Genomic DNA, 13,997 nt, shown 5'->3' on the forward strand with positions numbered 1-13,997 from the left:
AGTCCTTTGTACACACTCTAGATATTCAAGATTTCTAATTTTATTTGGTTTGTATATATATATATATATATGCTATAATTTGGACTGATTATGGACTCACTTAGGCCCCCAAATTTGTTGACCCTTCACTTCAGATATCAGCTCAAGTATTCCACTTAATTAATGCAAGGGCCATGAGAGAGTCAGACCTGTCACTCTGATGTTTGTTTCTGTAAATGAATCATTTTCCTTTTTATAAGCCCTTCAAATCTTATCTGCACACCTTCAATTTACTGTGTGAAATCTACTGTGTGCGACAGGCATCATATATCACAAGATTCACAACATTACTGTAGTGAACAAATGTGTGACTTCCATTTCAAATGCCCAAATCTCAGTTTCCCAATGCTGAATGCTGAAACATAATTGAAATAAAATACTTCCTCTATTTTTTTTTTTTTTTTTTTTTTTTTGTTAATTCAGTGTCACAAATGCATCTTCGCACACCAGCGACAGCACCAGGGTGTTCATACATCCTTATACAGATCATTGTAAAACGTTAAAATCGTCATCAAAACTACAAAAGGCTTATGATCCTCATGACTTCGGAGTTCAACACTATAAATTTGTGGTATTGCACAATAACAAGCTGCTTCCAAGACTGAAATTCTCCCAACATGACTTATCATATGGTACATGCCTGCATATATAATATAAGAATGAAGACAGAAAATCAGAGAGGTTGGATTTATGTCTGAAGACCAGCTGAAAATTGAGTAGACATAAAGAGGGAAATTTTCAAACTAGTTGTAAATAAAAGTGTATTCTTACCAAACAATATTTTCACCACTGCCAAATTAAAGAAGAGGCAAATCATTTCATATCTCTAGAACAATAACTGCAACCAGAAATATAGATACATCAATTTACTGTAAAATTAGTTTTGTTTTGATCAACACCGAGCCAGAAACTTACATTCAGAATCTGTTTTGACCCATTTACTTCCAACATTTTGTTTGTCAAGCATTTCATCTCTACAGTCAGTCGACTCGGGCATTTTTCTATTTTCCAAATATTTCTTCGTCGTGGAACTTTGGGGATATATCTTCTTGTGCAGTATAGTTCTCATAATCTGCAGACATATAGAGTAATCAACAAACAAAGAATTAATTTCTAATTTCAAAATGCAGGAAAAAAAAAAAAAAAAATCATAATTGCATTATATAATCAAGCTCATCTAAGATGCATAGAGAGATATATATACTATGAACATTTACCTTCTCCATTCTGGACTGTGGAATTGGATCTCTTAAGCTGCGAGCGGGTGGAAATCCACTTGGGCAGAGAAACACCTTCTTAAGAAGAAAAGACAATGACTTTTTGCTAATGGCACTGTTAGTGTGATCCAAACGATTATCGTTCCCTCTGTTCAAAACATCACTGATACTCTGCTGGAGATTACCATTTTTGTGAGCGCAAACTGTATCGCTGTTAGTTCTGTCATCTCCCGGAAGATTATGAATGTCTAACTCCACTGCCCAACTACATCCACCAGAAACTTGTTTATTCAATAATAAATTCAACTCTTTCTCAAGTTCTCCAACTTCTTCAGGAGTAATGTCTTGAGAGGAAGATAGGGTCCCCTGAACAATATTATTAATGCTGCTGTGTGGATCTTCTTTTAAACCGTCGTGACCAAATGTCCCAATTGCAAGTAGTCCATCAGGCCAATCACTGAATTCTTCTTTGGGAGGTTGTTGCAGCATATGATCTGTATTAGTAATAACACAACAAAATCATATATATATATATGACTGGGTAAATCCTTACCATTTATATACAGCCCACAAATAATTATATGTGAGCATGAGTACCACATTCAAATTATTAGTCAGAAAGACTAATAACTTCAATTTTTATTTTTATTTTGTAAATCACAGTGTTCAAAAAGAAAATAAAAAAGTCAAAATCTTGAAATTTCAAGTTGACAGAAAAACGAAAGAGATTCTCACGATTGGCGGATGAGATTGATTTTGGTTTTCTGGTGCCATGTTTTCCGTCGAGCCTTCTCTGCATCCAGCTTAGTATCTGAAAACAGAAGTCATAAGTATCATAGATCGACCAATTTACAAACACCCAATATATATATATATATATATATATATATATATGTGCATGTTGTATATATGTATCTATTTAGGTACATTATACACAATTGATGAACCGTAGATCGATCATCTAACTTACCTTCATTTGGGTGGATAGAAATTATGAATAGCTTTACGAAATGGGCTAGAGAAACTGCAGGTAGATATATAAAGTGAGGGTGGGCTTAAATAAATCAATTGTTTTAAGCCAAAGAAAGATGTGCTTCATTACAAAGGTTAAATAGAGAGAGGATTCCACGGTTTTCATGCTAGTTTCTAATGGTTCAAGTTCCAAAACTCGGCCCTTTGCCGCGTTATCTCTCTCCTTCAATATATATATACATCTTTTTCTTTTCTTTTTTTCTTTCAACAACCGCATTCGTGTTCTTTACCCACTAAATAATTATATTGATATATATATATATAAATAGATCTTGTTTAACTAAATACTGTAAAATATATAATACTTATTGTATGTACCTGTTTTTCGAGCCAAGCTCGAGAAAAAATTATGAGAGAAATACCACTAAAACAATATAAGGAATATAAAAGAGTCGATTGAGGGAAAAAAAACTTGAGGACTGAAACGTTGGTAGAGAAGACAAAGTCTGGAGTATTGACAAAACTTGAAATCTTTGTGTCCTTAACCCTTTTGCCTTTGACACCTCTTTATAGCCTTAGGTCATTCAGATTGTATATGTTGGGCTTTTGGATAAGATGAGTCGGGGCTCATGTTCCTTTATGAATCATGATGCCCTAATCCCAATTTTTCCAATTTTGTCACCAGGTGTACTATCTCCTTGAATGACCTACATAAAAGGTAGGTATAAAGGTCTTTATACTTACTCCAGCATGTCTTTCACTTTTTCTCCTCGAATTAGGTTCTGTCTAAGCAAGACTTAGCTAGTTTTTCATCCTCCATTCTAAAGTCCCTTCTGCATTTCCATTGGCCTTGAAGAGTCCTACCCTCTGTTTGTTTTCTTTGATAGAGTATGGCTTGGTCGGATCGAGGTTCAAGGCCCATCGATCGATAATTTCTGACTTGGTCGGATCGAGGTTCAAGACTCATCGATCGATAGTTGTGGCTTTGATCGAATCGAGGTTCAACACCCATCGATTGAAAGCCCGGGTCCCATGCCTTATGGATTCTCGTCAACTAGTTGCCTCTGCTGAGATGGCTAGAACTTTATCGTCAATCGAGTGTTGATCATTTTGTCTTCTTGTTATTCTTTTTTTAAGCCGACACTGAGGTGACGTCAGCTTGATTTAACTTTTGATGACGTGGCATAAACTACATCCACACTGATCATTACTCATGTGCCTTACATGTGTAGTTTTTGAGACTGATGTCACTGATCACAAGCATTTTTTGCAATTGTAAAATAAAACTACTTTTTTATATTATTAAGGTGAAATTAGCATATACTACAAAAAGAGATGGCAGAAAGAGATACATATATATATATATAATAACAGACTTTAAAAAAAAAAAGAAAACTAGGAAAAAATAAAGCATGGGTATCAAAACAAAGGGCCGGTTACAGCCAACCAGCCCATGCAGTGGCGGGGTGGGGTGGGGATGTCATGTTCCTTACTGACCCAACCAGTACCGGCCGCCGCCTGCTAATCATCTCATTCTCACTGCACCACTACCACCACCGGTACTGCCACCGCCCGGCATGACTTAATTTGAGTCTTAGTTAAATGGGAGCCCACTCTGAAACCTCTAGTACCATATCTTTTAATCAAATCCATGCTTACATCTATTAAGCTCTGCATGATCATTCATATCTCTTGGCCTTGTATGTACCGACACACACGCACGCATGCAAAGGAGAAATAATAAGCAAACCATACAAGTACCACATACGTACCCTGTATGCGTGTGCATGTTCAACCTTCATTAATAATCAAAATAGTAGTGATAGATTTACAATTAATTTTTAACCAAAACAAGATTTACAATTAATTATCTAATAAAATTATTTTTTATTAATTATTTATACTAAATATAAGTAAGTGGAGAACTCACTCTCTTATTTGTTATATAAATAATGAATTAAAAAGAATAAAATTAGCAATTGACACTATCCTGTGCAAAAATTATTTTCCTAATCAAAATCGTTTATACCATCAGATTATATTATTTTATCGGGGCACACACATTATGCTGGGCTATTTCCCATCTGAGAAGCAAATAAAAAATAAAAAAATTCCGTGCCTATAGAGGCAAAGTGGGTGTTTGTGTTACTTTTTGACGTTCAAAGACTTAAAATTCTGATTTTTTATTTTATTTTATTTTATTTTTAGAGTTTTAAATACTGGTAATTTTTCTCAGTTTCATTTATATATCAATGAAATTTTAACGTTTATCACATCTAAAAAATAAAAAAAAAATTCTGATTTTTGTGTTACTTTTTGACGGTCAAAGACTTAAAATTCTGATTTTTTTTTTATTTTATTTTATTTTTAGAGTTTTAAATACTGGTAATTTTTAACCAAAACAAGATTTACAATTAATTATCTAATAAAATTATTTTTTATTAATTATTTATACTAAATACAAGTAAGTAGAGAACTCACTCTCTTATTTGTTATATAAATAATGAATTAAAAAGAATAAATTTAGCAATTGACACTATCCTGTGCAAAAATTATTTTCCTAATCAAAATCGTTTATACCATCAGATTATATTATTTTATCGGGGCACACACATTATGCTGGGCTATTTCCCATCTGAGAAGCAAATAAAAAATAAAAAAATTCCGTGCCTATAGAGGCAAAGTGGGTGTTTGTGTTACTTTTTGACCGTCAAAGACTTAAAATTCTGATTTTTTATTTTATTTTATTTTATTTTTAGAGTTTTAAATACTGGTAATTTTTCTCAGTTTCATTTATATATCAATGAAATTTTAATGTTTATCACATCTAAAAAATAAAAAAAAAAATTCTGATTTTTGTGTTACTTTTTGACGGTCAAAGACTTAAAATTCTGATTTTTTTATTTTATTTTATTTTATTTTTAGAGTTTTAAATACTGGTAATTTTTAACCAAAACAAGATTTACAATTAATTATCTAATAAAATTATTTTTTATTAATTATTTATACTAATTACAAGTAAGTGGAGAACTCACTCTCTTATTTGTTATATAAATAATGAATTAAAAAGAATAAATTTGGCAATTTACACTATCATGTGCAAAAATTATTTTCCTAATCAAAATCGTTTATACCATTAGATTATATTATTTTATTGGAGCACACACATTATGCTGGGCTATTTCCCATATGAGAAGCAAAAAAAAAAATAAAAAAATTCCGTGCCTATAGAGGCAAAGTGGGTGTTTGTGTTACTTTTTGACGGTCAAAGACTTAAAATTCTGATTTTTATTTTATTTTATTTTATTTTTAGAACTTTAAATACTGGTAATTTTTCTCAGTTTCATTTATATATCAATGAAATTTTAACGTTTATCCCATCTAAAAACAAAAAAAAATTCACTTTTGCCCTCTTCTCTAGCACAATTTTCTGAATCCGAAAAATGCTTCTCAATCATCACGCGTACATTAAGTGGAATTGTTGGTAATAGAATTGGAGTTGGATCCAAAATGCTTCAAATCATACATCAATGATAAACATGGCATGCTAAAAGCTCAGCATATGTGCACAATCGATCCAACCGAGTCCAAAAACTAAATGTCATGGAAAATTAATTGGCTAGTACGTACTTTTGATGAACAAGTAGCTTATATCCTACACCTATATATTTTAGAATATCATGCTCACCTGCTCTTATCTTCTTAATTAAATAATATTAATTCCTCTAGTTTTAACCCAACACACACATATATATGATACATGTGTGTGGTTTTCTCTATATATATTGTCAAAAGAAGTCCCTCAAATCTCTAAGGCTCGGTCTTGGGCCTTGGCCTATAAAGTACAGACAACAGTAATATTTTTCTCTTTCTGGGGCTGGATCCCAATTGACACCAGTCCACGTGAAGTTGTCCCATCTCACATGGGTGGGACCATGCATACCTCCCCACCAATTAATTTGCTGGGCATGCATGCAGACGATCTGTGCTCGTGCAGGCTGGCAGCCTACGTGTCAAATGACGACGTTGTGGATTAGTCATCGGACCGTATCAGACCAACGCGTGTGTTCGTACGTCAAACACGAGGTCCAGCTCTATATATTCTAACACTCTCCAATCATGTCCGATGCAAACATATAGTATTACAAGTACTTGAGGTTTACTTGCTAGTTGCTATATATTGTCGATCGGTGGTCCATCGACAATCTACAATAATGATACCATCGATGCATCACCCAATGCATTTGATTATATTCTATATATATATATATATATATATATATATAAATTTACTTAAACACTAGAAGTTACCCTACCGAAATTCTGGGGATTTAATAAGGGATCAAAAGCGATGGAAGAGGGTCTCCACTTGACTAAACATGCACACTTAAACCAAGAAGCCATATCAATATGTAATATTTCAATTTATACATTTTCAACACTAGAAGCCATGTGAGGTTTTCCCAAGGTCTATACCCATATATATTTATATATTTATCATCTGTCTCGACATTTACTTGGAAACCTCCAGCATATGACTTTCCCAAAGTGGAAATTCGTACTGTTAAATAATCTACTTTTACCCAACTGAGAGATTTCATAATATATTCTAATATAAATATATATATATATATACAGGGTGGAGCCAGGCCCATGGGGGCGCATGCCCCCGGGCCCATGCGGGCCTCTAAGTTATAAAGGTTTTTAAAATGTCCCTCTTAAAATATATATATTTTTTTATTATTTAGAAACGGGCATTAATTTTTATTAATTTAGGTCAATAATTTATAAAAAAGCAAAAAATGCTCTCTGAAATAATTATTTACCCTTGGGCTAATTAATTTTTATTGTAAAAAAGACTATAATTTATAAAAATATTCAAAAATGTCCACTAAAATAATTCTTTTTAGGTTGCTTTATTGATCATGTGGCCCATCAAATTTTGTGCAATAGAAATCAAATTAAGATTCCCGAAAAAAAAAAAAAACTCAAATTAATATTTAAATTGAAACTATTAACCTATGATTGTTGGGTAATATTATACTGTTATATAATTTATAAATAAACAAAGTACTACTACTTCGTATATTATAATAGTTATAAGTTTATAGTGTATGGGACCTATATTACTAATTACGCCAGTATATTTAAGTGGTTTAAGTAATATACTATTAAGTGGTTAAAAAAACAAAAAGTCCTGTCAGCCCGTGGGCTAGGGTTGAGGCCTAACCCACACCGTGATATGGCCGGGCTTCACTAGTTGGGCCTGGGTAACGCACAGAGTCACACAGACTGACGTGTATAAACACTAAAAACTATAACGATCTATATGGAGTAAAATACAGAGTCACACGCACAGACATACATAATTTCACCTACGTGTCGTGCATTCATAACTGCCTAGTTGGGATTCTGAAACGTGTCAACTTTAGACTCAAAATATATACATAAATTCATGCAGGTCCTATACGTATAGGCATACCCTACAACCTTATTTTTGTGCTCGTCTTTCACTAGTTCACACAGCCACTGAAGCAATCTGTTCTATGGACAAACACTCTCACAGGTCAGCTACTGTGTTTAAGTCAAATCCAAATCATATTCATTACCTGTAATTAGTTTTTCACTTTCATTTTTGTTTCCATAAATTAGTTTAATTTTCATTTGTTTACTTTTTTATTAATTGCTCAATGTAGGATTTCTTCATGTAATACCTGAATTGACCCAAATTATATAATTATTAAACACAATCTTTGTTGTTAATATGGTGGTTATGCCTATATTAAACAAATCCCTGCAACATTTAATCAAAATTTTTATGGCTGAGGTTGTGGAGGTATTTATTAGTGATGATTTGCTAAATTATTTTGAACTAGGTTTCAGATTGCTCCATTTGGACTAAACCTATTCTTTCAACATCAGTTGAAAGATTAGAAAGCCCTGTTTGAATCACACAAAGTGAAATTTTCATTGAGATTTAGAAGATAGAAAAGCCCATTACATTAAAAAGAATGCAACAAAACAAATCTTGTAAAAATAGGTTCGCAAAAATGTCGAGCCGGGAAATGCATGGTTGTACTTTGTCATCCGTGTCATCAGCCAATTATATCTTATCACATAAGTAAAAGTGCTTTACTTTAATGGGTTCAATCACTATGTGTCAGTATTTAATCAGTTGGTGATACCACGTTATGATGTTGAGAGTTCGGTGTACAATCCTTGGAGTTTGCAACAACAATGGCTGCCACATTACTAAAGTAGTTTTCCCTTGTATAGTTAAATTGCATGTGATCGATACTAGTGTAGCTCTTAAGAGTTTGGTGGACAATCCTTGGGGCCTGACAGCTTAATGGCATATGAGCTGCAAAACTTATTAAAAGGAGACCTTATGGATAGTAAAAATAGGTCATATGAGTGAACAACATAGACATTGACATTACTGAAGTAATAATTGGGTAATTATTTATTCTAGTTTCATCTTCTAATTAGTGTATTCTTATGGTCATGATCCCAGATTTGATAATAAGTAGCACATTACAGCATTACGCGTTGTAAGAAAATGAGAGTGTTGACTGCGGAAGAGGCATGTGGCATGGCACCTATTTATGTCTCGGACTTTCAGAACATATACAGAGATCTCCATCAACCAGCCTTCGTAATTGCAGCATGCTTTGCCTTCATAGCATTGGTGCTCTCCGCCCTCTTAATTTTTCAACATCTTAGGTCATACACGAATCCCGAGGTTAGTTATTTGCCAATATGTTTACTGTAACTTTTTAAGTGTATGTGGTATTAAATATTGCATTCTATGAAGTTTTGCATAATGATTTTGCTTGATTGAATAAATCTAGTGTTCATAACAGTTCATGATATGACTGTATAACTGTTGTGCATTCTTTTGGTTGGTTAACCGGGCAGTTCTTTTTTTACTGAATATCACATCCATTGAATGATAAATATTGAAAATTAGTAAAGAAATTAATCTGAGATATATTAATAAAATGCTATGTAAGCCAAATTCATAAGATCCTAAATTAAATGAATTATGAAGTTGTGTTTTTTTGTAATTCGGGGGGTTGGACTTACTCTCATCTTTATTTGGTTCTTTTCCAGGAGCAAAAATGGATTGTTGGAGTTCTTTTCATGGTTCCTGTCTATGCCAGCGAGTCAGTAAGGATCTATCCATTTAAAAGTATACTAATGGTTTCTTTGATAGTTTGGATGTACAACGATATACGAGATTGTACATCTGACATAATCCTTCAAATGCATATAAAGCAAATAAAACAACATTTAGTTTCCATCTCTTCACCCATGCCACTACTAAGCAAAGCCTGAATCTTTCAATGATGGCCGTCAGAGCCTTTGAGTGAATTATTCTTATTAAATATTATGGAGGCAAATACATGTTGAAAGGCTTATCATTTACGATAACGTTTTGTGGTCATAATTTATTTTTAACAAAAATAAGTATACACAAGTTTTGTAAATTTCTACTAGTACCCATGACGTAAACTTCTGTGTGTTTTCAGAAATAACTATTTAACAAATTTATCTCATTTATGGTATGCTCATACTGTGTCAATCGAACAGAAGCCATGATTTGGGGTGGGGATGAAAAAGAAACACCTGAAGGCAGTTTGACATGTATTCTCATAAAAATTTTGAGAGAAAAGGGATTGCTTTACACAATCTAAGACAGACAGCTTTAGATCTTCTACGAATTACTCTAATGACTTTCATCTCTCTCTCAGCTTTTATCGTTGTGGAATCCAAGGTTGTCCCTCGCGTGTGACATTCTAAGAAACTGCTATGAAGCATTTGCCTTGTATTCTTTTGGGAGTTACTTGATCGCATGCCTTGGTAAGCTACACAATCTTTTTGGCTGTTTCTCGAAACACCACAATGTACTAAACTATCTTGACTATGTTTGTGCTGCTTTCCTCTCTTCTCCATCTCTAGAATTCAGAATTATATTTCGACATTAGTTTGTTGACACTGAAATCAACGACTTGAGAAACTGTAGGATTTAACACCGCGCTAGATAAGTGTACCTTTAGTTGTTTGTTCCATGGGCATCTTACCTCTTTATGGCTCAACATCTATCTCAAAATTAAATTGTTAATTTTATTTTTTTTAAAATAATGTCTTTTAAATCTTTCTATGATGTTGCTCCGCTTCTATTAGATTTTTCATTTTTTCCGCTGTTCAATTAGAGGCCTTTTAGTTGAACAATATCCGTGCTAGGTGGAGAAGATAGAGTCATAGAACTGCTGGAAGATGAATCAAGAAAACTGCTCATGAGCGAGCCATTGCTAGAAGAGGCAGATGAGAAACCAAAGGTGCAACAGAGAACATTCTGGTACTTCTTCATCCAACCATCTGTGCTTGGAAAAGATTTGCTATCTATAGAAAAGTTTGGCCTTGTACAATATGTAAGTCACAAAAAGATCAATTTTTATATTTTTGAAATAGATTCAATTAACTCTAATATCTTCCCGATAGCCCAGATGATTTTGAAGACTGTATGTGCATTCTTAGCACTCATACTGGAGCTCTTTGGTGTGTATGGTGATGGAGAGTTCAAGTGGTACTATGGGTATGTATCATTAACAAATGACAAAAAGTCAAAACTGTTGCATAAATATATAATTACATATATGACGATTGTTAAGTGTTGACATTCATAACAATGGTATTGCTCCAAACTTCATGGTCACTTTCTCAATGTTCTATGGAACATATAATTCGATCATAAAGTCAAGACTTTTTATTGTTTTCCTCAAATTTTTCATGCTGCCTGGAAGAGAGAAGGCCCGTAATTTATCCGCACTAGAAATCAATGGTAGTTTCCAAGTGAAGAAAAATTAACCTGCTGCAACTTATTCACTCCAATTGAGTTCAAGTTAAAATGGTAGCTAACTGTGATCAATTGAATAATAATTTTTGTCTGTATTTTTATTTTTTTGGTTGCCTTGCAGTGTTGACAATCTTCTCTCTCTTATCTTTCTGCTCACTGTTTTTTTTGCTCCTGTTGCAGATACCCTTACATGGCAGTAGTATTGAACTTCAGCCAGATGTGGGCATTATATTGCCTAGTGCAATTTTATAATGTGACTCACGAAAGGCTTCAACCGATAAAACCGCTTGCAAAGTTCATCAGTTTTAAAGCAATTGTGTTTGCTACTTGGTGGCAAGGCGTTGGGATCGCCTTACTGTGTGCTCTTGGAGTTTTGCCCAAGGAAGGAAAATTTAAAACCGGATTGCAGGATTTTCTAATCTGTATAGAAGTAAGTTTCTCTTTAGTGCAACAATTTCGGAAATGTCAACTTTCTTTCTGTACAGCTTGATTCTCCATTATAAATGCCCACCACACCTAGTCTTTTGAGAATCCCTACTTAATGTTGGAGAAAATCTCATAGTTGACAAGAAAAATGAGAGAATGATCTAGGCATCTTCGAGGGGTTGATCTTTTTTGGCCCCTCGTGGATGCTATGTATCGTCACATTGCTATATTTTTAACTGAATACGGAGAATTTTGGGATGGAGCCATGGACTTTAGGACTGTCCTACAGAATATGCATGTAGAACTGGAGGCTTCTATCTGGCAGCAACATGATGCACCATGAACATCACAATGTTCATCACCAATGACCATATAAACTCAATAATCATCTTTTGCTTAATGAAGTGGAATGTGACGTGTCTGAATTACAATAAAGAAGTGTGGTTGATAAGAATATAGCTAGTTATTTACTGATAAACAAATTTGTGATTTGGAAATTTAAATATTTTCTCTTGCAATTACTTAAGCATCTTTCAATTTGAAAGCCAACAAAAAAGAGATGTTTTACCACATTGTGATGGAGCTGGAATGGTGATCTCCACAAAGAAGCACATGTTACTCCCTTAAACTCATACGACTAGAAATGGAACTCTGTCGGGCCATTTCCCTTCTGATATTGAATGGGAGAAGAGAGAAATTAAGAGGGGCGAGTTACAGTGACTTTCTTTGTTTTTTGAGCAATATTTCCTTTGCTGAGATCAATGAGTTTGTACTCTTCTAAGTTAATCTCTCGTCCTCCCTCTTCCTGCTTCATTTTTTTTTCCTTTTCACCCAAAGGAACTTTCATTGACTTTTGATATATGATCACAAGTGAATATATGGGACAAGAAGTTATTTTATTTATTCATTTTTTTTTTTGGGTAAGTTGTTTATTCTTTTATTTCTATTTATGCAAAGTTACATTAAGGTCAAGTTGGCTTGTCTCTATGGAAAACAAGTTGTGTTTGGTTGGTTGTTGAGGGTTTCACATCAAGATTATAAGGTTGTTGAGTTATACTGTTTAATATTACGTAATATGATCTAAATGAAGTATTAACAAAAGGAAAAGCCACCATATCCTTATTATGCAAGAATACACTAATTTGTATGTTCTGTAAATATAATCCCTGTGGAGAGAGCTTCTGATCAAAGACAAAAATAAATAAATAAATAAGTATGCATTTGTCGATTTGTGAAACCCAGAAACATCTTCCTTCTTCTTCTTTTTTTCTTCTTTTTTTTTTTCTGAAATATATATTATCATACCTGGTTTATGTTTCTGGAATGTCAGATGGCTATTGCAGCTGTGGCTCACATTTTTGTCTTCTCCGCAAAACCGTATCAATTCTTGCCAGCTTCCGAGTACGAGAAAGTCGCAACCCGAAGAGCCCAAGCAGTGGCAAAGTTAGACGAGGGTGGTAAGGAAAAACCAGCTGTTCCTGAAAGGACAGAATCTGAGGTTGAGGCTCATGGAACAAGAACTAGTGTTAGAGAAAGCGTTCAGGACATCGTCGTTGAAGGTGGTCAACATGTGAGTTCTCCCCTATATATACTACTTCCATGCATAAATACAATAAGTTCAGTTCATATTTATCTGACATTGCATGAGCAGGTTGTCAAGGACGTCTTTTTGACAATAAACCAGGCAATGGAACCTGTGGAGAAGGGCATGACAAGGATCCAGGAGACTTTTCACCACCGATCCGTGGCTTCCGATGACAACAAAGAGGAGCTAGAACTAGAAATTGACGAATATGCTGAGCAAGATCTCACCAGAAGTGGATCCAATGTATTGAGTTATGAAGAGAAGGTATTTACTGAAAGTGATGGTGGAAATGGAAGATGAACAGGTTCAAAATTTTTAATGTTTAGGGATTCTACGGACAATTATCAGACGAGGATCAGGAAATGATCATATCAATTTTGTCAAGTTACTTGGAATGGTTGAAACTGCTGATTTAATTTAGTTCTCAATATGTAGACTATACCACTTTGCACCAGAAGTATACGCAAAAATGGATACTGATGCAACCGGAGAAGCCACGATCATGATTGGGTCCTGCTATTTAATTTTAGACTAAGCTGTGCATGGTCTGATGCTGGATTTTAAATGCGACTATTATTAGGTGCAATGAGCTCAAGGGCAGACTTTGCTAACCAAATGGCTTGGTTAGTTGAGATTATGTTCATGCATTGGACCTGGTATCGCGGTCTATGTTCTAGAGCAGGTCAAGTGCAGGGAAAATAAATTTGTATCGCGTTTTATGTTCTGAAGCAGGGTTAAGTGCAGGGATGGTGTTGAATAATTTTTATTGTATTATGTTTCTATTTTCTCACAAGGGTGTTCTTTGTTAGTGGGAAGGTGGCAAGTGAGATTGTGCTGGATTGGGTTAATATTCTTGCACAATATTAAATGTAATATTGGTTCATGGAAACCACTGTAA

The 13,997-nt window shown here is 34.1% G+C and overlaps 2 protein-coding genes across 2 annotated transcripts; one reads left to right on the top strand and one right to left on the bottom strand.

Annotated features, from left to right (window-relative positions):
• Positions 1 to 62: 62 nt before the first annotated feature.
• LOC132279200 (protein DEEPER ROOTING 1-like) lies at positions 63 to 2,515 on the bottom strand. Its single transcript, XM_059781132.1, has 6 exons — positions 2,227 to 2,515; positions 1,992 to 2,067; positions 1,257 to 1,750; positions 955 to 1,111; positions 811 to 877; positions 63 to 679 (listed from the first exon to the last, which is right to left on the bottom strand). Exons 1-5 carry the CDS (start codon positions 2,230 to 2,232, stop codon positions 858 to 860), a joined length of 753 nt encoding a protein of 250 aa, XP_059637115.1. The 5' UTR covers positions 2,233 to 2,515; the 3' UTR covers positions 63 to 679; positions 811 to 857.
• A 6,298-nt stretch (positions 2,516 to 8,813) lies between these two features.
• On the top strand, positions 8,814 to 13,986 carry LOC132276035 (protein LAZ1 homolog 2). Its single transcript, XM_059777284.1, is given in 9 exon segments — positions 8,814 to 8,840; positions 8,842 to 8,970; positions 9,342 to 9,398; positions 9,983 to 10,091; positions 10,476 to 10,663; positions 10,739 to 10,827; positions 11,269 to 11,518; positions 12,845 to 13,084; positions 13,166 to 13,986. Coding segments are annotated over 9 exon segments (1,323 nt in total). The 3' UTR covers positions 13,400 to 13,986.
• The last annotated feature ends 11 nt before the right edge of the window (positions 13,987 to 13,997 follow it).

The sequence above is a fragment of the Cornus florida genome, unplaced genomic scaffold, assembly GCF_030987335.1.
Source record: "Cornus florida cultivar Cherokee Brave unplaced genomic scaffold, ASM3098733v1 CherokeeBrave_3.0.0_Hap2_Chr10, whole genome shotgun sequence".
NCBI classification, from domain to species: Eukaryota; Viridiplantae; Streptophyta; class Magnoliopsida; order Cornales; family Cornaceae; genus Cornus; species Cornus florida.

Coding starts and splice junctions, on each gene's coding strand:
- LOC132279200 (XM_059781132.1), bottom strand. Junction 1,112..1,256: donor CACAGTCCAGAATGGAGAAG/GTAAATGTTCAT, acceptor ATATGTCTGCAG/ATTATGAGAACTATACTGCA. Junction 878..954: donor GGTCAAAACAGATTCTGAAT/GTAAGTTTCTGG, acceptor TTCTGGTTGCAG/TTATTGTTCTAGAGATATGA.